The following is a 27294-nucleotide window of genomic DNA, read 5'->3' on the forward strand; positions in this document are numbered from 1 at the left end:
GCAGAAAACCTAGGCCCAGATCCAGCCTGGCCTGGCCGTCGGACCTAGAATTGAGGCCCATCCGGTGCGTCAGTGAAAAAGCACGGCGACCGTTGGCCGGGGCTCTTCCCTAAATCGCAATTATAGCAAGCCCGGCCTTCGGGCTCAAAACCTAGTCCCAGGCTTGGCCCGCGGGCAGGGCCGGGCCCATAGGTGTGCACACTGTGCAGCCCGCACAGGGCCCATAAATTTTATATAGGCCTATATACTGAGCGCTAGGAATTAGAAGGGAATCTGGGCCGCTATCGCTGATTAGTTGAGCTCCTGGACTGGATCGTGGACATGCTAAAATCCACGTGGACGCGGCAGTTTCCAAAACCCGCAACTGTGGTGCTGCGGCGGCGGTGTGCAGGAGTAACAATGGAAACTTCATGGGCAGTTCAGCATTGGTGATACATGGGATAACTGATGCAGCAACATTAGAAGCTATTGCATGCAGGGAAGGTCTTGCTCTGGCACAAGATTTACTATTGACTGATTTTGTTATAGCATCGGACTCCAAGCAAGTAGTTAATGATATTAAGACAGCAAGCAATGGAAGCTACGGAGCAATCATCTCGGAAATTAGAAATCTTTTAGTAGGGTTCAATTGTAATATTATTTTCGAAAGCAGAGCGTGTAATAGCAATGCCGATAGGTTAGCTAAGTTTGCACACTCTTTGGATAGGGGTAGGCATTTATGGTTTCTGGAACCCCATGATCCTTTTTGTATTCCACTTAACGTGGTTTTTGAGCAATAAAAACTTGGTTAGCCCCTAAAAAAAAGCAGATCATGGCTTTCACTAAAGAAAAAAAAACGCTCGATCATGGTCTGGTGAGCGTGCGTCGCTCGCATTTCCAACCAGCACCGCCTAACATTGCGACTTTGCGATGATCGCGAACAGACTTCCATCCCTACTCCGGTTCCTGCTGCCTCGCAATTCTTGAACGAATCGAAGTGAATAGCCTAATACCGGGAAAAATCGATCGCTATATTGACATACGAACACGTCACGTGTATCCTCGACGCCGGGGTGATGCACAGCAACTCACGTCGGAGGAAATTCGACCAACAGCACGATACGCAAGCCAATAGTTGGGCACTTTCGAGACCCGAAACCTCGCACACCCGAGAGGGACCCTGTCAAGGAGTTCGACGGCTATGGGCTGCCTTAGGTCGATTCGCTCGCCCTTAGAGCCTTGGGATTCACAGCTCTCAAACTCGAGGAACAACGAAGAACGAGAGAGAAAAACGATGGAGAGATAAAACATAGATGAAAAAGTAATATATTAATTTGTTCGATTATGTGTTGTTCAATCGGCCGTCATCCCCAACATATATAAGAGGCGGCTGGACTTCCCGTACAAGAAAATGATTCAACTAGGCTCTCCTTACATGGAAAATTACATCAATTCACGTCCTAGAGTCCTAATTCTATTCCAACTCTGATTCAGTCTGAATCTGGCCCAATTTTCTGCTTCCCTCCTTGCGCGGGCCGTAGAATGTGCATATGACCTCAGATCAAGACGGCCAATATATCAAATCTCTGCGTCTCGACGAGACAGACAACTTTCATGTTGATCATTTTTCCAAACAAGGCCATCTTGAACACTCGACGAAGCCATCTTTAACCTCCAGTCGGACTCGGTCTTGCAGCTAACTGTACTGTCCGAGTCTCGTAATGAATTTGCAGGCCGTATATTATCTCAGTTGATGACAACTCCAAAACCAAAGTTTACCGTTTTGATGATACGCACAACTTCCGTGTTAAACACTTTTTCATCTGAGGTCATCTAGATAACCTTTCGGGCACATCTTGAGCTTTTGGTCGGAGCACTCGAATCGCTCAACTGGACTTCTTCACTCGGATGGCAACTTTCACTAGGATGGCAAAATTTTCACTTGGAAGACAATCTTTCACTCGGATTATTATATTTTCACTCGGATGACAATCTCTTACTCGATCGGCAAGCTTTTATTCCGATGATAAGATTTTCACTCGGATGACTATATTTTCACTCGAATGACTATATTTCCACTCGGATGGCAATCTCTTACTCGATCGGCAAGCTTTCATTCCGATGATAAGATTTTCACTTGGATGACTATATTTTCAATCGGATGACTATATTTCCACTCGGATGGCAATCTTTTACTCGATTGGTAAGTTTTCACTCGGATGGTAACCTTTTCACTCGGATTTTCCGACTGAAAACATAACCTGATCTTGATTTGCCTCTCTAGGTCGCATACGGCCTCGGATCGAGATGATTTATATATGAAAATCGATCGGTTCAACGAGACGAAGCTTTTTCGTGTTGAAGGTTTTTCGATTCAATGCCATCTTGATGGCCAAATGACTCACGCGACCTATCAGATAAGGTGTCTGGTATCTCGCGTCATATTTCCATTTAGGTTCAACCTGGAGTGTATTGTCTCTAACTTTTGCATACAAACTCGGATTGAGATGATTTATATATGAAAATCGATCGCCTATACGAGAAGAAGACAATCCATGTAGAGCGCTCCTTCATCCGAGGTCGTCTTAAAGGCGTAACCGGTCGAAAAGCACTCGGAACAATAAATTCTGCCACTCGGAGTACAGTTTCGGCCCCTAAGATGGGGTCGGACGATGATAACCTAAACATCAAAGTTGTTCTACTCGACGATGTGAAACTTTTCATGCTGAAAATCCTTTCACTTGAGGCCATCTTATTTTTCTTTTTATGCCGTGCCAAAATCTGATTGGTCTTTGATTGACCCTCTTCTCGGTTGGTCGTATGCTCGGCATCTCGAGTTCCCCATGTCTTCTTCTAGAAAAGGCCCCACCCATCACATTCCAGAGTACTTGCTGGGGTGCTACTGGAGCTGCACAGAGAAATATAATGGAGAAGGCCCACTAACGCCAAAGCAGGAGCGCACTCTAGAACACGGTAGCACCTTCATGGGCCCAAAATAGAAACAAGGAGAAGCTCGTGGAGCCGAGCTGGAAACCGAAAGATGACCAAACGCTCATCGATTGCAGAGTGCTCGAGACGCTTCAAGAGCACTGGAAGAAGATCTCTGGTAGCAGCGAGACGGCCGCGTTCGCCAACGCTCGCGTGGACTGGAAGGAGACCCCCGAGGCGCACGTCTTCAAGGCCGACCTCCCTGGTGTGAAGAAGGAGGAGGTCAAGGTGGAGGTGGAGGACGGCAACGTGCTCGTCGTCAGCGGCGAGCGCACCAAGGAGAAGGAGGACAAGAACGACAAGTGGCACCGTGTGGAGCGCAGCAGCGGCAAGTTCGTCAGGCGCTTCCGCCTGCCGGAGGACGCCAAGGTGGAGGAGGTGAAGGCCGGGCTGGAGAACGGTGTGCTCACCGTCACCGTGCCCAAAGCAGAGGTCAAGAAGCCCCAGGTGAAGGCCATCGAAATCTCCGGCTGAGTGGACGCGTATCGTCGACGTATGATGATCTTTTGGGCCGGAGCCAGTTTGGTTGATGTGTGTAAGAGTTCTGCAACCTAAAATTATGCTATAGTTGTGTCTTTGTTCTTGTCGAGTCTTATCTCTGATGAGACATATCTGTAGTGCGTTTCTTTTCCCTGTCTTGTCTGTTCTTGCGTAATCGCCAACAGATTTGGCGATGAATAAATGAGAAATAAATCCTTTGTTTTTTTAGTGCAATGCAGATTTTGCATACACAAACAAAATTTGACCATCATTATTTTTTCCTTGTAGTTCGGATGGAAAGGATCAAGAGAAATGACCTTTGTTTTCTCGTTTTTCACGTAGCTGGAAAGATTCGTTGGGCTGGCTGAAAATGGCTGCCTGGCAAACGGGAACTAGGTCGCCACTGAAAACTTAGCGACGGACAGGTTTTTCCACAGAAACATCTGCTTAAGAATTGAGTAATCATCTGCTTAAGAATTGAGTAAGGAAACTATGCACAAGAATATCAATATGTTACAAAGGGTCTGAAATACTTCCTCCGTCAGGAAATACTTGTCGGAAAAATGAATATATCTAAACGTATTTTACTTTTAGATACATCCATTTTTTGACAAGTATTTTTGAACAGAGGAGTATAATCAATACAGCGAATGCTTTCTAGCCGATCAATACGCTGTGACCTCTGTCTCACCTTCAGCTTTCATTAATCGTGGGTCCACAATGATCACTAACCTGAATGCTCTGAATGTTGATTCCGTGACTTCTGTCCCACCTTCTTTTTGACGGGAAACTACGGCGGGCTTACGCCAGCCTGAACTTATATTATCCAGGGAGAGATGACAACATTCAGGTAGTTACATAGGGTGAAGAAAAGAAAGATTACAAGGGGTCAGCCCCCAACAAATGGCAGATGATAAGCTAAATTCTCGTAGATAAGTGATACAACATGGAACCCCAGTCCTTTAGAAGGGTCTGCTTGACCGCAATTTTGCAGCGATTAGACCAGAACACAAGATTCTCTCCAGATCGTCGTAGAGTGACATACAGATCCTCATCGTGGGCACGGAAGACCATAGCATTTCTCCGCTTCCAAATAGACCAAAGAATGGCAATGATGACGGTAGAGCGAACTTTATCAATTGAGGGGTTAGACTAAATATCTTGAATATGTTCGACTTCTGGAGGACGACGAAGAAGAAGATTGTCCCAAAGCAACTTGATGGAGTGGCAGTTCAACAGAAAGTGACTTGTGGTTTCTGGCTCATCGCAAAATGGGCAAGTATCGGAGCTTGACATCCCATGCCGGAAACGCCGATCATTTGTAAATAGTCTGTCCCGGAAGGCTAGCCAAGTGAACAACCGACACCTATTTGGAGCATAGTTCTTCCAAGTAGCCGTGGCGTACCTGTCCTCCGGCCTAGCTGCAAACACAGAAGCATATGCTGATCTTGCCGAGATCGGCTTGTTGTCGATACGTCCAACACGACGGTCAGCCACTAAAGGGTTTAGAGTTACAGTGGCAATCATAACACGCAGCGCGGCAAGTTCCTGTTCCGCAATCGAGGAAATCCTGGGGCGAAGGTCCAAACACAAAACCGGATCACCTAGAACCCTAGCCACCAAAGCATTCGGCCTAGTAGAGTGAGAGAAAATAGCAGGGAATCGAGCAGCAAGCGTATTGTCGGTCAACCATACGTCAAGCCAAAAAGCAGTGGCAGCGCCGTTTCCAACATAAACTTTGGAGATATCACGGTATAAATACCTTCAGTTTAATTCACCTTCAGTTTTCTTTGTTCTTCTTTGAGAAATACCTTCAGTGCTTTAGCCTCTATGCGAAGACATATTTAATTCCTTAAAGTTTTTTTCCTTGTATTTTCAGTAAGCCATGTCTTCATATGCAAACTACATAATGTGTGATTCTAGGCAAAACTTGATGGACCTCCCAAATTTTCTCTTGGTTGTTTTAAACATTACACTCACCACCAAATCGTAATTTGACTTCTAAAGGCCGTCAAACAAAAAAATACATATTAAAACATTAAGTATACAATACATATTTTTAAAAAATTATACATATTGAAATTTTGTATTACATGTATCGTATCAATCGTACAAGGTGCCACCGCCTTCATGACGCCAGCACATGAATCTCTTTTATTGGGCCGAGGTCCAGTTCGTAATGAGGTGTCCCCAAAACTCTATCCCGCCGGTCTGCACTATATAAAGGCTCTCTCCACCACAGTTGTCATCACCATCTCCATACTACCAATAGTTGTAATTAAGACCCATTGAGATTAGCAACATGATAACATGGTTAATCATCCATCTTCAAATAAACCTATCTACAATGTCTCTAAATTGTGATTCGATTGCGATGTGTGAGTAATCCTCTCCGGCTAAGGACTAAGGCATAGCCTGGTAACACCGAGACACGCATCTACGGGGCCTATGGTCCAGGCGTCATCCACACTGCCCCTCCCACGCGTGCACGCGGTCATGCTAGTTTAATTTAATGTCTTGTGTTCTTCTCATGTTTGTAATAGGTCAAGATATTGTAGAAAATTTATATTCATTAATTGCAAACAATAAGCAATTCCATCAGTGGCTCCTCCATGCCCGCTCCATTGATGGATCTCTCAATGGCTCCTTGATGCCCGTCACCTGGACCTTGATCCCTATGGCCGCTTCTTCCTCTGATTGTTCCCGAGACAGTTTGAGGACAACTCTAATGTGGATCACCAAATGGACGACAAACTAATAACGGGCATTAGCAGTGGGTCTTGGAGGCGGTTCTATCTCCACGTTACAAATCCACTTGTAATAGTCCAGTGGGAGGCAGTTATTTCCGTGGTGGAGGCGGTGAAATTTTGGAACCACGTGTACTAATAGATGGATGCAATTTAGAGAAACATAATTGCCTCAAGTTTGTAATTATTCGAGATGGCTTTGTAGCTAGAACCGCCTGCATGGATCAAGCATCTATCCATTATATTTTCCTCTTCCCCCATTCCTCAAACTATTCAACACCCCTACATCTCAGAACTGACGACCATAAGCCTCGAGCGCTAGCGATGCTGTGTGTTCCTGTGCTATGTGGTAGTGCTCATCGTGGTGCTACGTCTTACCATGTTGTGTGTCTTGCATCTTCCCATGTGTAGTGGCATTGCTTGGCTTCGACCATGATTTTTTTGGCCTTGTACGGCAGAACAGGGCCTTTGGTTTTGACCATGATTTTTTTGCCATTAGGAGACTTCCCTTTTTTGGTCGATTGCACAGTTGTTCTTGGTGTCAAAGGGTGTGCCAAAAAGGTCCTCGGCGACATTCTTTTTAGCATTTGATGTTAGATAATCCGCTAGCATTTACGATTCTACTTTTGCGGAACCTTATCGATTTTTCATCATATTCTATGGTGTCATATGAGGGCACACTGCCAAGTTTCATGCTTTTTCTATATTTGTTTGCATTTTTCAAAATTAAAAATCAATAAACAACATGTTTGGTGTTGAGTCTTGGCACCCTCATGATTGAAATTCCTTTCCTTTTCTAGGACAAGGTTACACATGGACTCAAGAACACAAATATGTTTTTCAACCCAATTTTGACAACTTTTTCATGCAATTGTAGTTTAAAAATGAATTATATGCAGTAAATGACTAGAAATGCACTAAATGGCTTAAATATAGAAATGGTGCATATTTAGTGTAGATTCTTTTTCAAGGACAACGGATGAAGTAGCAGTCACATCGTCTTCAAACTTGACACATCCCCTCTCGAAATCATGATTTTTTTCCAGAGATGGCCCGGTTTGTAGAAGTGTATGTGACAACTTTCGTGGAACTTTTTCTAGTTTTTACCACAATCCGTAGGTGTCATATGAGGGCACCATGAGAAATTTCATGCTTTTTATAATTTGTTTACGCTTTGCAGGGGTGTGTGTTGACACCATATTTTGGCATGGCAAAAGGTATAATTTAGATGGCCTAAAATGAAGAAGTGCTCAACATGAAAATTATTCTTCTCGTCAAAGATGAACAATTTTTTTTGAGAAAGTATGCTTGTATTCAATTTACAAAATGATACAAAGTCTTTAATCAGTACAAGCACCCCCCTGACACAAGCACAATGAACCATAATAACAAAGGTCACCCTAAAATAACCAATAAAACACTAAGATCTCTCCAGAGCTATGTGTCATCATCCCCGAACCTTGCGAGAAGACTCCAACAACATAAGAATTTGTAGCCAGACCCAATCATGTCATCATCTTCGCCGCCACGCTGCTCCCCTTTTTCTTCGCTCCGACACCTAAAAGACAAGGACACACATGTGCATCAAACACGGTTGCACCAGCCTTCGCCATATGTGGCTTTTGGTACCACTATATGTGCCCCTTCCAGATGGAAGAGAATTAGGATTCGGTTCCTGCGCAGTGGCCGAACCAACCACCCGGGCAAAGCAGGACATCCTTTCAGCAACAACACAAAGAAGGAGGGATAACAACATCAAAAAATCATATCGATGACGAGGAAGAAGACCTCCACACAACCACCACCCACCTGAGGATCAACCCGGCCAGTGCCAGTCAACCTCTAGACACCATAGCCCACGGCCTCGATGAGATCCGGGGATCCTCCACCCCGCTGGCTCCTAGATGATTGCAAGAGCCCCCCCCCCCAAGCGTGAACGGAGCCTAGGGAAACTTATTCCGATGCGATCCCATCGTGACGGCCTGAACAGCGACTCCTTCAACCCTAACCCTACTGAGAACACACCCAACGGACAAATCCGAGGTTCCTCCTCCCTCCCGCCACCGGAGCAGCTGACAGAGGGAGATGAAACTAGTGGTGGCGCAGACGACACGCAAAGGGACCCGCTAGGCTCCTGTTTGCCTGGCTAATCCTAACTGCTCGAGGAAAAGAGTTATACAACTTTGATTTTTTGTATCATCTCCATCCGAGGTCGTATGCAAACTCGGCAGTCAAAACATTATAGCACATCAGATACCCCATTTTGCCGAGCTTTAATATTATTTTCTGTTTTGTCAATGTCAAAGAGTGCCAAAAGGGCCTATGCGGCATTCTTTTCAGCATTTGCCATTATAGATAATCCGCTAGCATTTGACGCAACCGAGTGGTTAGTTGACTGGCTATAGAATCTATGTATAACTGTGTCGGGCGAGAACTGCAAGCCATCCTTGAGCAAAGACGCGTCCTCTTTCTGAGATGCCTTCTTCTTCATGCTATTAGCCCGACAGTCTCCGCCCCTGACGCAAGTCAGGATCTCCACCACCTCCTTGATCGACGGCCTCTGATCCCTCTCCAGCTGCAAGCACTGGAAGGCCACCTCGGCGACGCAATCGATTGTCCTCTTTGTTTCGGGGTCGGTGTCGTAGCCGAGCTCTGGATCAATTAGCTTAACAACTTCATGGTTCTGAATCCTGTTGAGAGCCATGTTCGCCAGGTTGATCTCACTGTGGCTCCTGCTCATGTCCACAGCAGGTTTCGATGATATCAGCTCCACTAGCACAACACCGAAGCTGTACACGTCACTCTTGTCGGTCAGCTTGTAGCACTGGTGGTACACTGGGTCGACGTAGCCCGGTGTGCCTTGTGGAACAGTCGACACATGGGTAACCTCAAGCGGAAACAGGCGTGACAACCCAAAGTCTGCAACTTTGACATGGAAGCTGTTGTCGAGCAATATGTTGGTTGTCTTCACATCTCGGTGTATGATCTCAACCGCATGTAGGTAGGCTAGTGCTTCAGCCGTTTCTATGGCAATGTTCAGCCTTAGAGGCCATGTGAGCCCTCGTTCCACCGAACGGGATCCGTGAAGATGGTCCGCAACCGTGCCATTTGCGATGAACTCGTACACCAGGAGAAGGTCACGGCTCATACGCGACGTACATCCATATAAGATGACAAGGTTCTGGTGGAGCAGGCGCGAAAGGATGTCAACTTCATTCAGGAACTGCTCAACCCGTCTGTAGTTGTTCTTGTAAAGGCGTTTCACCGCAACTACTCTCCCATCCTTTAGTTTTCCTGAATGAAAAAAAGTTCAAAGTTGTAAAGCATACAGTTCAAATATTCAAAGTTGTAATTTATTTGCAATTTGAGGTGTTAAGATTCACAAGCAACAGGTTCGGCAAACATGTGTTTTACCTTTGTAGACAGTACCAAAACCACCATCACCAAGCTCCCTTGAAGCACTAAATCCATCAGTAGCCACTTCGAGTTCCTCGAAAGTGAAGATATGAGGAGAACCATCCAACTCAAGGTCTTTACTATATGACGTCATTGAGGATCCACTTCGCACGAACTCATTTGAAGCTATAGCTTGTTTCCTCTTCTTGCGTTTGTACCAGACAAAACAGCCGAGACATGCCATGAGTACAGCACCACCTAGTCCTGCTCCAACTGTCCACAGAAACAATATAACACATTAGCAATATGAATCAACCAAGGGATCTGGCTAATTCTCCATCATGAGATTTCACCTCTTGTTCTCCATATTCGGGTACAATATGGAGCACAGGAAATAAGAACCGAAGAAAAGATGGGACGAGCAGCTTGAGAGTTGAATGACACTCACCTATTTTAAGAATCGTCCCCGTTGCCATTTTACGGCGCCCTGCATAAGAAGAGTCTGTAAATATTTGTTCTTTTTTGCGAGGAGAGTCTGTAAATATTTTGAACATTATGAAGTAATAAACAAGTACAGTAGTCGATTGACAAATGAAAGGAACTTTTTGTAGTATGAATCGGCATTGTCATGATAACTTTGCCAGCTTCTATGTAAAGCCAAACTCCCTTTCCTCTGACTGGTTAATGAGGAAAATCCAGCAACAGCTGGATTTCAGATTTTTAATTCAAGGTGGTAATATATTTGAAGAAAATAAATTCATAGAAGCCACAGTCAAGACATTCAGATCGTAAAAGTGGTGCGAGAAATAACGGATTCATACATTTGCATTGATTCAGGAGAAATTATCAAAATGTAAGCCAAAATCTAACAGCAATGTAACTGTTATATCATAGTTTTCCTGAAAACAAACAGAGCTGATAAGATGGTTGCGTTGAAACAGCTTGGTGCCTGGTACCCTATATTTGGTTCCTTTGGTCATCTCTCCAGACAAAAAAAGACAATATGTATTAACTTAAGGGCCGTAAGCTTTCATTATGCTTGGTAATACCGGTAGGATCACGCCACTCTTTTGCACTGCTTAATACTCCCTCCGTTCTAAAATAGATGACTCAACTTTATACTAACTTTAGTCTAAAGTTGGGTCATCTATTTTGGAATGGAGGGAGTATTATGCAGTGCAACACTCAGTTACCAAGTGCATCAACACCTCTAAGTACCCACTGAAACTACCACGTGACACATGTTGTAAGCAATCCGAACAATTCCAAAAAAAAAAAACCCAGCGAAACTACCTACAGCGTTCAATTCAACTTTGCACCCCTAACGAATTCAACAACAAACAGTTGCAATATATTGACTTCCACATGTCCGAATTTTGAAACTCGAACCAGGGCATAGAAAAGTACTAAGCGCGTCGATCGGCAATTCCTTCCGGGAGTAGTTTACTTGGAACGAAACCAGGAACACGTTACCGTCGGCTCGGCATCTTTGTTGAATAGCAATGCTGACTAATTCAACAAATTGACTAGGAATCGATATGCTTAATAAATCTCTCAATCAGTGGACTGACTTCACTAACTACCAAAAACAAAACAGTAATCTGCAGGAGCTCCAAGAAACCAAGCAAGCACCCAAGAGTTGAAACCACAATATCCGTCTCCAACCAGCATTCTATATTTCCCCTAGCAACAGCGACGTAAAACGCAGTAAATCTGTACCTACGTTGGCATTACTGGATCAGCTGAAATGCTGAATCGGCCACTAGCACTAGAAATGTTCAAAGAAATAGGAATTGACTAGGCAAATTCATGGTTGGCGCTGTCAGTTAATTTTCGTCAACTCACCGCACTTCTCGCGGTGGGCGACGCCGGAGCAGTTGCAGGAAAACCCGGTGCCGTCGCTGGCGTACCTGCACTGCCCGCCGCTTGCCTCGCACTCGGGGCAGTCGTCCGACGGCACCGTCCACTCGAGCAGGAGCCCCTGCCTCATGCTCTGGACATAGTCGTCGTCGCCGTCGCCGTCCGGAAAACCAAGAACCGGCACGACGGAGAGGTTGCAGGCGGGGGGCAGATCGGCCAGCTCGCGGTGGCTGCCATACTCCCCGCCGAGCCGGAAGAATGACCCGTCGGCGCAGCGCGTGCGGTTGAACCCCGGCGGCGCCACCTGCTGCGGCTTGGTGCAGTTGTAGAAGACGAGCACCTCCCGGTTCTTCCCGCTGATGGTGTAGGGCCCCAGCCCGAGGCCCAGCGTCCAGCGAGATGTTGAACCACCACGGCAGGCAGCCGGCGCGGGGTGGGACGAGGAGGTTGTGGTTCACGGCGACGAGGGAGGAGTTCTCCGCGAAGACCCGAGCGACCTGGTATTGCCCGAGCATGGAGCGGCTGAGGAACGCGTGGCCGCCGTTGCAGTTGAGCTGGAAGGACGGGGACCCGCACGGCGTCCGGCCGCCGCCCTCTTCCAGCCAGAACGGGTAGGTGATGTTCAGGTCGCCGCATCTCTTGGGCGAGCAGGCAGCCGGAGAAAGGAAGCGGAGAGCAGCAGCAGCAGGAGTGGCTGGAGCGGCGGCATGGATTGGGATATTTTGGGATGGGAAGCGGAGCGGCTGACTAACCGGAGCGGCCGAGGACGAGGACTAAGTTAACGAGAGCAACGGGACTGAACGGATGGCGGGATGTGCGACTTTGAAGATGAAGGACGGTGGCCATGGCGGCTTGACCGGTCAGAGTCAACGAGCTATCTGTTTTCCATTTGCATTATTTATTTACTTTGGTATATCGCCTTGATCTGTGGGATGCCGTTCCAGAGCCGCAATGCATGCCACGGCTGGGGACGGCGACGGCGACGGCTTGCCAACCCGCCATTAATTATGCATGGCCCGGTAGATAATGAACTGAAGCTGAGGCCAGATCGATTCCTAGGAACTCGATAAAAAAAGTGATCAATTCAACGACTGAACTCACCGTTGCCGGCACTCGGCGGCTCCCAGGTGAGGAGGAAGCCATCGCTGATGAGCTGCTGGTAGTGGCTGGCATTCACCTCCGCAGTCGCCCCAAGCACCGGCACGGCGGTGGCGGTGCAGCCCTCCAGAGCGTAGCTGCCGTTGCTCCCGACCGTCTCGTTGTACCGCCCTCCCGCGCGGACAAACGTGTTGTTCCGGCACACCGTGTCCACCAGCCCCGCTCGGCGCGCCGTCCGCGGCGCCGGCCGCTTCGTGCAGTTGTAGAAGACGAGGTTCTGGTTCTGCGGGCTGATGGAGAAGGGATGGGCAACCTTGGTCGCGGTGTTGGCGGTGGGGACATGGCAGCTGGAACCATTGGAGAAGTCTCCGAGCTTGTGGACGTCGGAGACGAGCAAGGAGCCATTGTGGACGAAGATGTGGAGGATCCGGAGGCCGTACTCGGGCTCGTAGTACCCGAGGTAGGGGACGTGGTCCTTGCAGTGGACCTGGAACCCCATCTGGGCGCACCGGTTCTCCTCAGAGCCATGGACGACCCCGAACGGGCGTGAGACGGTCACGCTGCCGCACAGCTCCGGCCCGCAGGCCCCTACGGCGAGCATCGGTGCCCGGGTTATGGCCGAGACGACGGCGGCGGCGGCCAAGAGGAGGAGGCAAGGCCCGGGCCATGGGGACATACGAAAGAGAAGAATCCGACCGTAGTCTCTGGTGACGAAGAGGATGATATAATCTTTTGGCACAAAGTGGATGGAGGAGATGAGCTGCGATATTCATGGCACGAGCGAGGGGATATGTCATATGAGGATGGAGTCAGTGAGTGACGAGTCCTTTTTCTCTTTGCCAAGTGTGAGTGGTGTGCCGGAAAGTTTGACTGCAAAGCTGGGGTGGGTAGCCAGCGTCCACACATGCACGAGAACTCCACCATCCCCGGTCGTGGTCGAGCAGTGATGCGACCGGACCGGGCCGGCCAGGATGCCGGCTAGTGCAAGCTCTTGTTGGATATCTACTTGGGCTTGTGCGAGGACTGGTAACAGTAGTCGTGCAGACGTGAACGGTAAGCACCTCCATGCGTACTGGTCATGGCGTGTACACACACCGACGACAACACTGCGCAGTGAATGGTTTTTTATTAACAGTAAATGTAACAATATGGAGTACGTAGTACTTATTGACGCCAAATGGCAATAAAACAGATGTTGTGTTCAGACGTTGTCCACAAGGGGTACCAACCGCGTAAGTACTCACCAGGTTCTAACTACTCCTGGAGGCTGGAGTATATAAACAACAGCGCTGCCTGTGTATATACAAATTTACGGCCGACGCCTGCACGATCCTACTTGGCAGCGTCTATAGCTAGCGTGCATGCAGGAAGCGCTGTTGGCGAGGACGCGTCGTTGGATGATCGTGCGGGAAGTGTCGCGTGTAAAGCAATTTCGTATAAACAATCAGTAGCAACCATGCATTTTCGGACCCGACCTTAAGAGTTGTTTACTGCCGACTTCAGGGTTCAGAATTCAAGCTAGGGTGATTGATCCAGTCGTCGTCCGTACGGTAGGCTGGGTGTTCGTATTCCATTACCTTTCCTTTCCACTTGTGTTGATGAGCATCTGCTACTGATCGTGCTACCCACATTGCTGCCGCCCAAGCTTCGTGCAAGCAGTAGTACTCCAACTAATCGTACCACGGTACCTGTGTAGTGCAGTAGTTGCCGGCGAGAGAACTCTTTGTTTACAGAAAAGGTCGCACAAAGCACCCGGGAACTTGAACTGAAAGCCATAAGACATCTATCTCTCTGGTTAATTACATGGGCACACAAACGGACACTGAAAAAGATCGCACATGTAAAAGGCTAGCAGGATTTTTCCTAGTGAAACCTAGGTGTCACGTTTGAACAGTCAAAAGTTGGCATGCAGTTAGTGGGTCCAAACATGATAGAAAGATCAAAGATAGACAGGCACACTGCCACCCAACTCAGAAACTAACAGCTGAAACAGAGGCGAGAGTGCTTTCAAGCCAAAATGGAAGGGAGACGACCGTAGACGTTTACCCCAACCGTCCATCAAATCGTGGTACTACGAGGTCAACACAACACAACCATCAAGCCAAAAATGGAAGGATAGCACTAACCAGCGCAAGGCCAATTGCATGGCACCAACGAACCGAAGATATATGCAGTGAACCGCAGAAAAAGATGTCATCAATAAGGGACTGGCATGATTGACTGCTTGCTGTATGATGAAGTACTTACTCCTAGATAAAAGGATGATTTGGCGGGCGGGTGAACTTACGTGGAGGTGGAGGTGGAGGTGCAGGTGCAGGAAGGGGTGGATCCCATGTCAAGAGGAAGCCACCGTCGATGAGCTGCTCGTAGTCGCTCGCGTTCGCCTCGCCGTAAGCCCCCAGCACTGGCGTGACGGCAGCGTCGCAGCCATCGTAGCTGCGGTAGCCGCCCGTATCGTTGTAACGCCCTCCGGCGCGGACGAACACCTTGCTCTTGTTCCGGCAACTCATCCTCGTCTGCACCAGCTCCCTGTCCCTGAGTGCCGTAGCGGCTGCTCCGTTCTTCTCCGTGCAGTTGTACAGGATGAGATTCACGCTGTCTGGGTCGATCGTAAATGGATGGCTCAGTTTGACAGAGGTGTTCCAGATCGATAATCCGTTGTCTCCGCAGCTGTTGGAGCCGTGCAGTAATAACAGCTTGCCTGCATCAATAACTCGCAAGCTGCGCTGCTTGTAATTGATACTCATGATTGCAAACCCGAGGCCGAGGCGTATAGAGCCCGCTAGAACGGGAGAACTTCCCTTGTAGTTGTAGCAATCGACCTCGAAGTCTGGGGAACCACATGATCTTCCGGTCTCCTTGTCAGCAAGCCAGAATGGGTCGGAGATGGTGGTGTTGCCGCACTTCTTGGCCGAGCAGGATTCCACTTGTTGCTCGGCCGCAGCCACCGCGAGCATCAGTGGTAGCCACAGGGCCCGGAAGAACCAGCAGCCCGGAGCCATATGAGCACAAGACTTGGAAAGGTTGCAATGAAACAACAAAGGGAGGTTGGCTACAGGATGAGAGAAAACAGTGGTCTAAGCAGGAGCGATATATGGGGACGGGCGGACGGCAGAGTGAGTGGTTCAAATTTGACTGGAAAACTGGGGCAAACGATCATCGTCCAAGCCAAAGCCATGACTTATAAAATTGCAGGGTTCCCTCTGACGAGGTAAGCCATGACCATGACCTCCATGGCCCTGTGATGTGACTGGAACCAAGATGCTTAGCCTGATTTTCGTTTCCGGCATCTTCGTGCTCTTGTCTTCTATCTACCTAGACTCTAATATTGCTGCAACCATCACACTTGACAGGTTACTTACTGTATCCTATAGAAAAGAAGGTTCTATAGCATGATACGTCACTGGGTTGCCCTTTTTTAGAAATTGCGTAAGGGAGAATTCGAGTTCGAACATGGAATTTCACATATTTTATTCATATATTTTTTGGGGAACTAATTTTATTCAGATAGATGTACAATTTATATATATTGGCTGGTGTATGGAAAATCACTTATATTCAGAGGACTTAAAAAAAAACAACTATTCAGAGGAATCGGAAGGCCATGGCCAAGGGCTAAGGTTCAAAACCCGGGTAGCAGGCTACGCTGACCAGATTCCACCATTGGGGAAATTCGTACTCACCACTAGTTGCAACAGATTGTGCTAAATCGCATAGAGTGAGCATTATGGGATGGCCCCAACTTTGGCATGAGTCGCAGCTATTCTTTGTTAGTTTTTTCAACTCTTTATCTTTTTTTATAATTATTTTCATCAGTTTTCTTCCATTTTTCTTTCCTTTTCATTTTTATTTGTGTTTGTCGCTTTTCATTCCCTGGTTTTCTTTATTTTCTAATACATGAACATTCCTAAATTCATGGACGTTTAGATATTATAAACAGTAGTCGTGCACACGTGAATGGTAAGCACGGGCTAGCAACCTCCATGCTGGTCATGGCGTGTACATACACCGAAGACAACACTATGTAGTGAGTGGTTGTTTATTAATACTCCCTCCGTCCGAAAAAACATGTCCCTTAAATGAATGTATCTAGCACTAAATTAGTGCTATATACATCCATGTGAGTGACAAGATTGAGACAAGTTTTCTCAGACGGAGGGAGTAATAAACGTAACAATATAACAATTGACACCAAATGGCAATAAAACTGATGCTATATTCAGACGTTGTCCACAAAGGGGTACCAAGCGCATGGTCGTTAGTCGTTACAACCTGGTAAGTACTCACCAGGTTCTAACTATATAAACAATCAGCAGCAACCGTGTATTTTCCGACCCGACACCATAGTTGTTTAGTGCCGACTTCAGGGTGCAGAGTTCATACTAAGCCGATCGAGTCGTCAGCCGTACGGTGGTCTAGTTGTAGTGTATTGCCTTCCCTTCCACTTGTGTTCATGAGCATCTGCTACTAATCTAAACGGATACTACCCACATGGTTACCGCCAAAGCTTTGTGCAAGTAATAGTACCAACTAATTGTACCACACCGTTAAAAAAAGGAGCACACAACATGTAGCACCCAGCCTCTGCGAATCAGGTAGTAGCTTGAACTTTAGGGGAGACGTTGTTGGTGTTTCGACTCGTGGTTTCGTTAATGAAATCGAAGGGGAAGCCCTCTGTTACTCCAAAAAAAAAACACACGGCCTCTGCGAATCAGGGAGTAGCTTGAACTCTAAGGGAGACGTTGTTGGTGTTTCGACTCGTGGTTTCGTTAATGAAATCGAAGGGAAGCCCTCTTTTACTTCAAAAAAAAAACACCCGGCCTCTCCGAATCAGGTAGTAGCTTGAACTCTAAGGGAGACGTTGTTGGTGTTTCGACTCGTGGTTTCGTTAATGAAATCGAAGGGGAAGCCCTCTGTTACTCCAAAAAAAAACACCCGGCCTCTGCGAATCAGGTAGTAGCTTGAACTCTAGGGGAGACGTTGTTGGTGTTTCGACTCGTGGTTTCGTTAATGAAATCGAAGGGGAAGCCCTCTGTTACTCCAAAAAAAAACACCCGGCCTCTGCGAATCAGGTAGTAGCTTGAACTCTAGGGGAGACGTTGTTGGTGTTTCGACTCGTGGTTTCGTTAATGAAATCGAAGGGGAAGCCCTCTTTTACTCCAAAAAAAAAACACCCGGCCTCTGCGAATCAGGTAGTAGCTTGAACTCTAGGGGAGACGTTGTTGGTGTTTCGACTCGTGGTTTCGTTAATGAAATCGAAGGGGAAGCCCTCTTTTACTCCAAAAAAAAAACACCCGGCCTCTGCGAATCAGGTAGTAGCTTGAACTCTAGGGGAGACGTTATTGGTGTTTCGACTCGTGGTTTCGTTAATGAAATCGAAGGGATGCCCTCTTTTACTCCAAAAAAAAACACCCGGCCTTTGTGAATCAGGTAGTAGCTTGAACTCTAGGGGAGACGTTGTTGGTGTTTCGACTCGTGGTTTCGTTAATGAAATCAAAGGGAAGCCCTCTTTTACTCCAAAAAAAAACACCCGGCCTCTGCGAATCAGGTAGTAGCTTGAACTCTAGGGGAGACGTTGTTGGTGTTTTGACTCGTGGTTTCGTTAATGAAATCGAAGGGGAAGCCCTCTGTTACTCCAAAAAAAAACACCCGGCCTCTGCGAATCAGGTAGTAGCTTGAACTCTAGGGGAGACGTTGTTGGTGTTTCGACTCGTGGTTTCGTTAATGAAATCGAAGGGGAAGCCCTCTTTTACTCCAAAGAAAAAACACCCGGCCTCTGCGAATCAGGTAGTAGCTTGAACTCTAGGGGAGACGTTGTTGGTGTTTCGACTCGTGGTTTCGTTAATGAAATCGAAGGGGAAGCCCTCTGTTACTCCAAAAAAAAACACCCGGCCTTTGCGAATCAGGTAGTAGCTTAAACTCTAGGAGAGACGTTGTTGGTGTTTCGACTCGTGGTTTCGTTAATGAAATCGAAGGGAAGCCCTCTTTTACTCCAAAAAAAAACACCCGGCCTCTGCGAATCAGGTAGTAGCTTGAACTCTAGGGGAGACGTTGTTGGTGTTTCGACTCGTGGTTTCGTTAATGAAATCGAAGGGAAGCCCTCTTTTACTTCAAAAAAAAAAACACCCGGCCTCTGCGAATCAGGTAGTAGCTTGAACTCTAGGGGAGACGTTGTTGGTGTTTCGACTCGTGGTTTCGTTAATGAAATCGAAGGGGAAGCCCTCTGTTACTCCAAAAAAAAAACACCCGGCCTCTGCGAATCAGGTAGTAGCTTGAACTCTAGGGGAGACGTTGTTGGTGTTTCGACTCGTGGTTTCGTTAATGAAATCGAAGGGGAAGCCCTCTTTTACTCCAAAGAAAAAACACCCGGCCTCTGCGAATCAGGTAGTAGCTTGAACTCTAGGGGAGACGTTGTTGGTGTTTCGACTCGTGGTTTCGTTAATGAAATCGAAGGGGAAGCCCTCTGTTACTCCAAAAAAAAACACCCGGCCTCTGCGAATCAGGTAGTAGCTTGAACTCTAGGGGAGACGTTGTTGGTGTTTCGACTCGTGGTTTCGTTAATGAAATCGAAGGGAAGCCCTCTTTTACTTCAAAAAAAAAAAAACACCCGGCCTCTGCGAATCAGGTAGTAGCTTGAACTCTAGGGGAGACGTTGTTGGTGTTTCGACTCGTGGTTTCGTTAATGAAATCGAAGGGAAGCCCTCTTTTACTTCAAAAAAAAAAACACCCGGCCTCTGCGAATCAGGTAGTAGCTTGAACTCTAGGGGAGACGTTGTTGGTGTTTCGACTCGTGGTTTCGTTAATGAAATCGAAGGGAAGCCCTCTTTTACTTCACAAAAAAAAAACACCCGGCCTCTGTGAATCAGGTAGTAGCTTGAACTCTAGGGGAGACGTTGTTGGTGTTTCGACTCGTGGTTTCGTTAATGAAATCGAAGGGGAAGCCCTCTGTTACTCCAAAAAAAAACACCCGGCCTTTGCGAATCAGGTAGTAGCTTGAACTCTAGGAGAGACGTTGTTGGTGTTTCGACTCGTGGTTTCGTTAATGAAATCGAAGGGAAGCCCTCTTTTACTCCAAAAAAAAACACCCGGCCTCTGCGAATCAGGTAGTAGCTTGAACTCTAGGGGAGACGTTGTTGGTGTTTCGACTCGTGGTTTCGTTAATGAAATCGAAGGGAAGCCCTCTTTTACTTCAAAAAAAAAACACCCAGCCTCTGCGAATCAGGTAGTAGCTTGAACTCTAGGGGAGACGTTGTTGGTGTTTCGACTCGTGGTTTCGTTAATGAAATCGAAGGGGAAGCCCTCTGTTACTCCAAAAAAAAAACACCCGGCCTCTGCGAATCAGGTAGTAGCTTGAACTCTAGGGGAGACGTTGTTGGTGTTTCGACTCGTGGTTTCGTTAATGAAATCGAAGGGGAAGCCCTCTTTTACTCCAAAGAAAAAACACCCGGCCTCTGCGAATCAGGTAGTAGCTTGAACTCTAGGGGAGACGTTGTTGGTGTTTCGACTCGTGGTTTCGTTAATGAAATCGAAGGGGAAGCCCTCTGTTACTCCAAAAAAAAACACCCGGCCTCTGCGAATCAGGTAGTAGCTTGAACTCTAGGGGAGACGTTGTTGGTGTTTCGACTCGTGGTTTCGTTAATGAAATCGAAGGGAAGCCCTCTTTTACTTCAAAAAAAAAAACACCCGGCCTCTGCGAATCAGGTAGTAGCTTGAACTCTAGGGGAGACGTTGTTGGTGTTTCGACTCGTGGTTTCGTTAATGAAATCGAAGGGAAGCCCTCTTTTACTTCAAAAAAAAAAACACCCGGCCTCTGCGAATCAGGTAGTAGCTTGAACTCTAGGGGAGACGTTGTTGGTGTTTCGACTCGTGGTTTCGTTAATGAAATCGAAGGGAAGCCCTCTTTTACTTCACAAAAAAAAAACACCCGGCCTCTGTGAATCAGGTAGTAGCTTGAACTCTAGGGGAGACGTTGTTGGTGTTTCGACTCGTGGTTTCGTTAATGAAATCGAAGGGAAGCCCTCTTTTACTTCAAAAAAAAAAACACCCGGCCTCTGCGAATCAGGTAGTAGCTTGAACTCTAGGGGAGACGTTGTTGGTGTTTCGACTCGTGGTTTCGTTAATGAAATCGAAGGGAAGCCCTCTTTTACTTCAAAAAAAAAAAACACCCGGCCTCTGCGAATCAGGTAGTAGCTTGAACTCTAGGGGAGACGTTGTTGGTGTTTCGACTCGTGGTTTCGTTAATGAAATCGAAGGGAAGCCCTCTTTTACTTCACAAAAAAAAAACACCCGGCCTCTGTGAATCAGGTAGTAGCTTGAACTCTAGGGGAGACGTTGTTGGTGTTTCGACTCGTGGTTTCGTTAATGAAATCGAAGGGAAGCCCTCTTTTACTTCAAAAAAAAAACACCCGGCCTCTGCGAATCAGGTAGTAGCTTGAACTCTAGGGGAGACGTTGTTGGTGTTTCGACTCGTGGTTTCGTTAATGAAATCGAAGGGAAGCCCTCTTTTACTTCAAAAAAAAACACCCGGCCTCTGCGAATCAGGTAGTAGTTTGAACTCTAGGGGAGACGTTGTTGGTGTTTCGACTCGTGGTTTCGTTAATGAAATCAAAGGGGAAGCCCTCTTTTACTCCAAAAAAAAACACCCGGCCTCTGAATTGAAAGCGATAGAACACCCATCGATCTGGTTACATGAGCAGACAGACATAAGGATACTGCAAAGATCACAGAGGTAAAAAGGTAGCCGGATTTTTTCTTAGTGAAAACCACGCGTCTCATTTCAACAGCCAAAAGTTGGCATTGAGTTACTGGGTCCAAACCGGGTAACTTACGTTTTTTACGAAACAGAAAATGTGGATAGTTGGGATTGGACCGAAGGGGGTGGGACGGGCCCACACCAGTGAAAATCAGGGAACGAGAGAAATTGTTTGGGCAAGTTACGTATCATAAGTAGACACTACGTAGGTGTAGCGTTTTCGTAGAAAGATAGATAGTGGCTCGCGTTCGCCCCCGACGAGGCCAGCACCGGCACCACGACGGCGCCGCAGCTATCCAGAGCGTAATTGTGGTAGTTCCCGGTGCCGTCGTGGGGTACTCCGGCGCGGGCAAACACCGCCCACTCGTTCCCGCAGCTCACGTTCGTCGGCGCCAGCTCTCTGTTCCGACGTGCCGCGGCCGCAGCTCCGCCCTTCTCCGTGCAGTTGTACAGGATGAGGTTCGGGTTGACGGGGGCGATCTTGAACGGGCGGCCCTTCAGTTTGACCGAGGTGTTATAGAACACCGCACGGCACTTGTCGGCGGCGTTCAACACGTCCAGCTTGCCGAGATCAATGGCATGGAAGCTGCGTTCCTCGTAAGAGATGTTGAGGATTTCGAAGCCATTGTTGAGGGGTATAGAGCTCCGTAGAGTTGGATCGCTGTTGTTGGTACAAGCGACGTCGAAGCCCGGGTGGGGATCAGGACTGCATGATTTTCCCGTAGCTTTGTCGGTGAGCCAGAAAGGATCCCAGATGCTGACGTTGCCGCACTTCATGGCCGAGCAGTCTACCACCCCCTGCCCGTCCTCGGCCTCAACGTACGAGCATCCATGGCAGCCACCAAACCAAGGGGACGGCGAGGACGAACCAGCAGCAGCCGGGAGACATCGGAGCAGAAGTTTGGGAGAGATTGTGGTGAATGAACGATGAAGGGAGGCAGTACTGTGGTCGAAGCTTGAACCACATATATGGCGTGGCGAACCAGCGGAGTACAGTTGACTGCAAACGGGGGCCAAGCGATCACCGTCCAGGAAGTTTCACACTTATGACCCCATGGACTAGTAAGCCATGGCTTCTGAAATTTGCGTGTAACGACTTTGACGGAGTAAGCCATGACAAATGACCCCGTGGACTAGTGATGTGACTTGGAACCAGAATGCTTAATTAGCCTGATCATTTAAGTTCATCCTACTTTGTGCTCTTGTTTGCTGATGAGTAGATTCTGATAATTGTGCAACGTTCACATGTGGCAGATAACAGCCCTCTAACTTTCCTTTTTTAAGGCATTTTTTTTCTAACCTTGGCATTTCAAAATCAAAATTTCTCAACCAACTTAGTAATAGCAAATCCTGTAGAATGGTCAGTTTTTTTTTATAAAAAAAGTGGATTTGTGATGGGGTCCAACCGTCCAAGACTACATTGACGGTTTCCGGGACTGTCCAGCCTCCCCTAGAGCTCCTCCCGATTTGGGGGCGAACAAGGGGATCCATACTGTCCGGACAAATTTGATGAGCCATGTTGGATGACATTCTTTTTGTCCGGCGGACATATGGGGGAGATTTGATGACTTCTGTTGGAGATGCCCTAATATGCCACAATGCCGAAAAATTATATGCGAGAAATATCTAACTTTCTTCTGGAAAATGGGTTATATCAAGTTGGCTAGCATAGGCTATGGTCGTCCATCACCCCACATCTTGGGCAGGAAGTGCCTCGCTGCCCGGCTGCGGACCATTGGTGACGATCAACTTCAGCATTATCCTCGGTTAGTGACTACTAGCATGAATGCATGATGCATGATTGATGGCTTATAGGTCAATAAGGGGGAAATCCAAGCAAGGGCACCCCATGACCTAGCTAAGCTACGAACTTGATAAAAAGATGATCTGTCGGGTGAACTTACGTGCACGGCGAGGAGGTTCATGCCATGTCAAGAGGAAGCCACCTCTGATGAGCCATTCATAGTCGCACGCGTTCGTCCCCGCTGACGAGCCCATCATCGGCGTGACCACGGCGTGGCAGCCCTCCAAAGCGTAGCCGCCGTAGTTCCCGGTCGCATCGTAAGGCACTCCCGCGCGAACAAGCACCTCCCACTCGTTCCCACACTTCACCGTCGTCCGCGCCAGACGTCGATCACGACGTGCCACGGCCGCCGCCGCAGCCTTCTCCGTGCAGTTGTAGAAGATGAGGTTCAGGTTGGCGGCGTCGATCCTGAACGAGGGCCGCAGTTTGACGGAGCTGTTCCAGATGGGTACATGGCAGCTGTTGGCGACTTGCAACACGTGCAGCTTGCCCACATCAATGACATGCAGGCTGCGGTCCTCGTAAGAGATATCGAGGACTGCAAAGCCGTCGCTGAAGGGCATAGCGCTCCGTAAAACCGGAGAAGCAAATCCGGTGAAGTTGATGTCGCAAACGGCCACGAAGTCCGGGGAACCGCATGATCTGCCGATCTCCTCGTCGGCGAGCCAGAACGGGCCGGACATGGTGACGTTGCCGCATCTCTTGGCCGAGCTAGAGCAGCCTTCTCCTTGTTCGTCAGCCGCCGCGGCGACGAGCAGCAGTGGTAGCCACAGTGCCCGGAAGAACCTGCTGCTTGCAGACATTTTTGGATCGGTGGTCATGGGCTACCGGGACTTGGGGTGTGCGTGGTCGAAGGACGAACAATATATGGGGCGGCGGGCGAGCCGAGTACTAGTGGCCGGAACATTTGACTAGAAAACTGGGGCAAGTAATCCTGCACGAAGTTCCCGAACTGAACCCTTGGACTGGTTAGCAGTGACTTCTGAAATTTCCGTGTAACGGCTTTGACGCAGTAAGCCATGACCATGACCACCATGAGCCCGTGATGTGACTCGGGCCAGAATTCTGAAGACTAAAACCTCTAACCTTCTGTTGCACATTACCCCGAAATTACTACGCGTACGATACTTAGTGGTATGAAAATTGTATGTTGATGAATTCATTTCTACACTTAGGCATTACACCTTTTTTATCTTGTAATTGCATTAGCATTTGAAAAGCAACTTCTCAACCAACTTAGAGCCCATCCACTCCACCGAATCCGCTCCAGGTTTCTGACTACGCAGAGCCCGTGGAGTTCGGTTTTAGCCACTCCGTGAAAAATGAACTGCCTGATGTTCTGCTCCGCTCTTTTGACTCTGTGGAGCCCGTGCACTTCGATGCCGCTCCCCGCTCCGGGAGCGCACTTGAGGAGTGGAGAGGATCCAAACAAGGCCTTAGAAACAACAAATCCGTAGATTGGATGTGTTTCCTATTCCAATGAATTACAACATACTTTGTAGGGTTTTAGTCATTAGAATTCTTTATACAGAACATGTTGGAATCTAAGAGCAGAATACTAAAGATAAATCCTCTAACTTTCTGTTGCACATTACACCGAAATTACTATGCATACGATACTTAGTGGTATGAAAATTGTATGTTGATGAATTCATTTCTACACTTAGGTATTACACCTTGTTTTTCTTGTAATAACATTAGCATTTGAAAAGCAACTTCTCAACCAACTTATCAGAAGCAGCAAATCCGTAGAATGGATGGGTTTTCTATTCAAATGAATTAGAACATATTTTGTAGGGTTTTAGTCATTAGAATTCTTTCTACAGAACATGTTTGAATCTAAAGACTGGATTCCTTCAACAACAACAAAAATGCCAGTCACCTTGTATACAATTCCAAAGCAAAATTCTCCTTGAGTCAACTTTTTTATTTATTTTTCAATTGAAAAGAGGTTAAACCATCTCTAGGCATTGAATCAATTGATCCACCTAATAAAGAACCCTAAATTTGTATGATTTTAACTAAACAATTTTTATCACTTATCCAAGTGTTTCGTTGTAGTAAACAATATTCCATGTCACATATTGTTTAAGCGGATACGTTTCAAGAGCCCCCGAAACATAAAGGACTTTGGCGATGCACGGCCCAGGCTTGAAACCCGGGTCACGGACTACGCCTTACGGTGGATTCCCTTTGCTACAACTCGGAAACCCATGTTGCACTATTGCCCCATAGACCTAAAATGCATGGAAATCTTAGTTTCTCTTCGACTTAAGGGATGCCCTACCAGAATAGAGGATACACTCAGGCGCTCAATTGTTGGGTTGTTATATCTTATTTAATTCACTATTGTGTTATTATTATTATTATTTTCCTTTTCATCAATTTTTTGTTTGACCTTTTCCTTTAGATTTTTTTGTTATTTAACTTTAACTTTATGTTTCTCCGTAAATCACCACCACCTTATCTTTTGAACTCTAGTTATGTACTTTACTGACGTTTTACTTTACTTTTGGGGTAAATAAATGATCATTATTTTCTAATGTACATGCACACTTCTTTTTGAAGACATAACCATGTGTATTCAAATACATGAATATATTTTTTATGAAATGCATAAACATCCCTTTTGAGGTACATGAAGATTTTTCTATTGCCATGACCATTCTTTCAAAAAAAACCTATCAACACATTTAACTTTGGACTACAAGAAATAGGTTTACTTTTGATATAATATTTTTATGCGGACTACAGCTTTTTCTTGATATATTAACTTGAATTTTTATATACCAACCACTAAATAACTAGAGTTCATGATTGGGAACGACAAGCGAAAAGTTAGCACCAAGGACAACCAAAAGAACACTCATTGGGTCCAAAAAATCCCCCAGAAATTGAATATAGGCCCATAAGGTGGGATTTCGAAAAGTTGCCACTGGGCTGTCAGTGGATCAGTAAACAAGTTCATTATTCATATTTGGCCGTAGTGCAGGCTTGGGAAGTTCGGAGTTCATCCACTCAAAAAAAGAGAGAAAAAAACAAGAGAAATTCAGAGTTCAGACTAGGCAAAAGTACAGAGTACCTACTAGGCAGAGTTGAGAAGCTCAGTGTTCAGGCCAGAATTTATCTTGGCCCTAGAAGCCACTTGTTGTTCTGTACCACACCCCACTTCAACTTGTTAACTAACTTCTAATGATGCACATGGCTACGTCCTTACTGGGAGCACTAGTTTACATGCTTGCCACGACCGAAGTTTCTGGGACGTCATACGTAGGACTACACAATAGGCACTGATCGTAGCTAGTACTACAAACCTGAATGAAAGGTGATTTGACGGGTGAACTTACGTGTACGTGCAGGCGTATGAAGAGGTGCAGGTGCAGGGAGAGGCAGAGCTTGCGGCAAATCCCATGTCAAGAGGAAGCCATCGTTAATGAGCTGCTTGTAGTTGCTCATGTTCGCCTCGCCCGACAAGCCCATCACCGGCACGACGACAGCTTCACAGCCCTTCAAAGCGTACCCGCCGTAGTCCCCGGTCGCGTCGTAAGGTACTCCCGTGCGGACAAGCACCTTGCTCTCGTTCCGGCATCTCACTCCGGTCTTTACCAGGTCTCTATCCCGACGTGCCACAGTCGCCGCTGCGGCTGCGCCCTCCTCCGAGCAGTTGTACAAGATGAGGCTCAGGCCGACGGGATTGATCCTAAACGGTTGGGCCAGCTTGACGGAGGTGTTCAATATCGTTCCATGGCAGCTGTTGGAGGCTTGCAGTACTTCCAGATTGCCTTGATCAACGACGCGCAAACTGTTTTCCTTGTAAGAGATGTTGATGATTGCAAAGCCGAGGCCCGAGGCCGAGGGTATAGAGCTCCGTAGACCTGGAAAACTCTTGTTATGGCAAGCGACCTCGAAGTCCTGGGGGCCACATGATCTTTGCGCCTCACTGTTAGAGAGCCAGAATGGTTCGGAGATGTTGAAGTTGCCGCACCTCTTGGTCGAGCTCGAGCAGCCTTCCCCTTGCTGCTCCTCGGCCCCGGCGAGCATCGCTCGCTGCCACCAAACCGAGATGAAGACTAACAACCAGCTGCTCCGAGGCATCGGAGAATAAGATTTGAAAATGTTGCCGCGAATGAAAATGGAGGTGGCTGGATAGGTGATCATGGGGATGAGAGAATAAGCACGAACCATAACAT

General features: G+C 47.2%; 2 protein-coding genes across 6 annotated transcripts; one reads left to right on the forward strand and one right to left on the reverse strand.

Moving 5' to 3' along the window:
- Positions 1 to 2638: 2638 nt before the first annotated feature.
- Positions 2639 to 3675, forward strand: LOC125546525 (16.9 kDa class I heat shock protein 1). Its single transcript, XM_048710756.2, has 2 exons — positions 2639 to 2689; positions 2947 to 3675. Exons 1-2 carry the CDS (start codon positions 2639 to 2641, stop codon positions 3439 to 3441), a joined length of 546 nt encoding a protein of 181 aa, XP_048566713.1. The 3' UTR covers positions 3442 to 3675.
- Positions 3676 to 8367: 4692 nt separating this feature from the next.
- On the reverse strand, positions 8368 to 27278 carry LOC125542464 (LEAF RUST 10 DISEASE-RESISTANCE LOCUS RECEPTOR-LIKE PROTEIN KINASE-like 1.2). 5 transcript variants are annotated; one of them, XM_087546095.1, is made up of 6 exons: positions 12552 to 13481; positions 12202 to 12328; positions 11436 to 11539; positions 10039 to 10077; positions 9609 to 9863; positions 8368 to 9488 (listed from the first exon to the last, which is right to left on the reverse strand). In XM_087546095.1, the coding sequence occupies exons 1-6, from the start codon at positions 13222 to 13224 to the stop codon at positions 8515 to 8517; spliced, it is 2172 nt and encodes a 723-aa protein (XP_087402221.1). In that variant the 5' UTR covers positions 13225 to 13481; the 3' UTR covers positions 8368 to 8514. The 5 variants fall into 5 exon arrangements, with proteins under 5 accessions (XP_087402221.1, XP_087402217.1, XP_087402218.1 ...); XM_087546091.1 differs by lacking the exons at positions 11436 to 11539; positions 12202 to 12328; positions 12552 to 13481 and adding an exon at positions 26452 to 27278; XM_087546092.1 differs by lacking the exons at positions 11436 to 11539; positions 12202 to 12328; positions 12552 to 13481 and adding an exon at positions 23205 to 23922.
- Between the last annotated feature and the right edge of the window lie 16 nt (positions 27279 to 27294).

This window comes from Triticum urartu, chromosome 3A (genome assembly GCF_056163025.1).
Source record: "Triticum urartu cultivar PI428250 chromosome 3A, HENAU_Tu73, whole genome shotgun sequence".
NCBI lineage: Eukaryota > Viridiplantae > Streptophyta > Magnoliopsida > Poales > Poaceae > Triticum > Triticum urartu.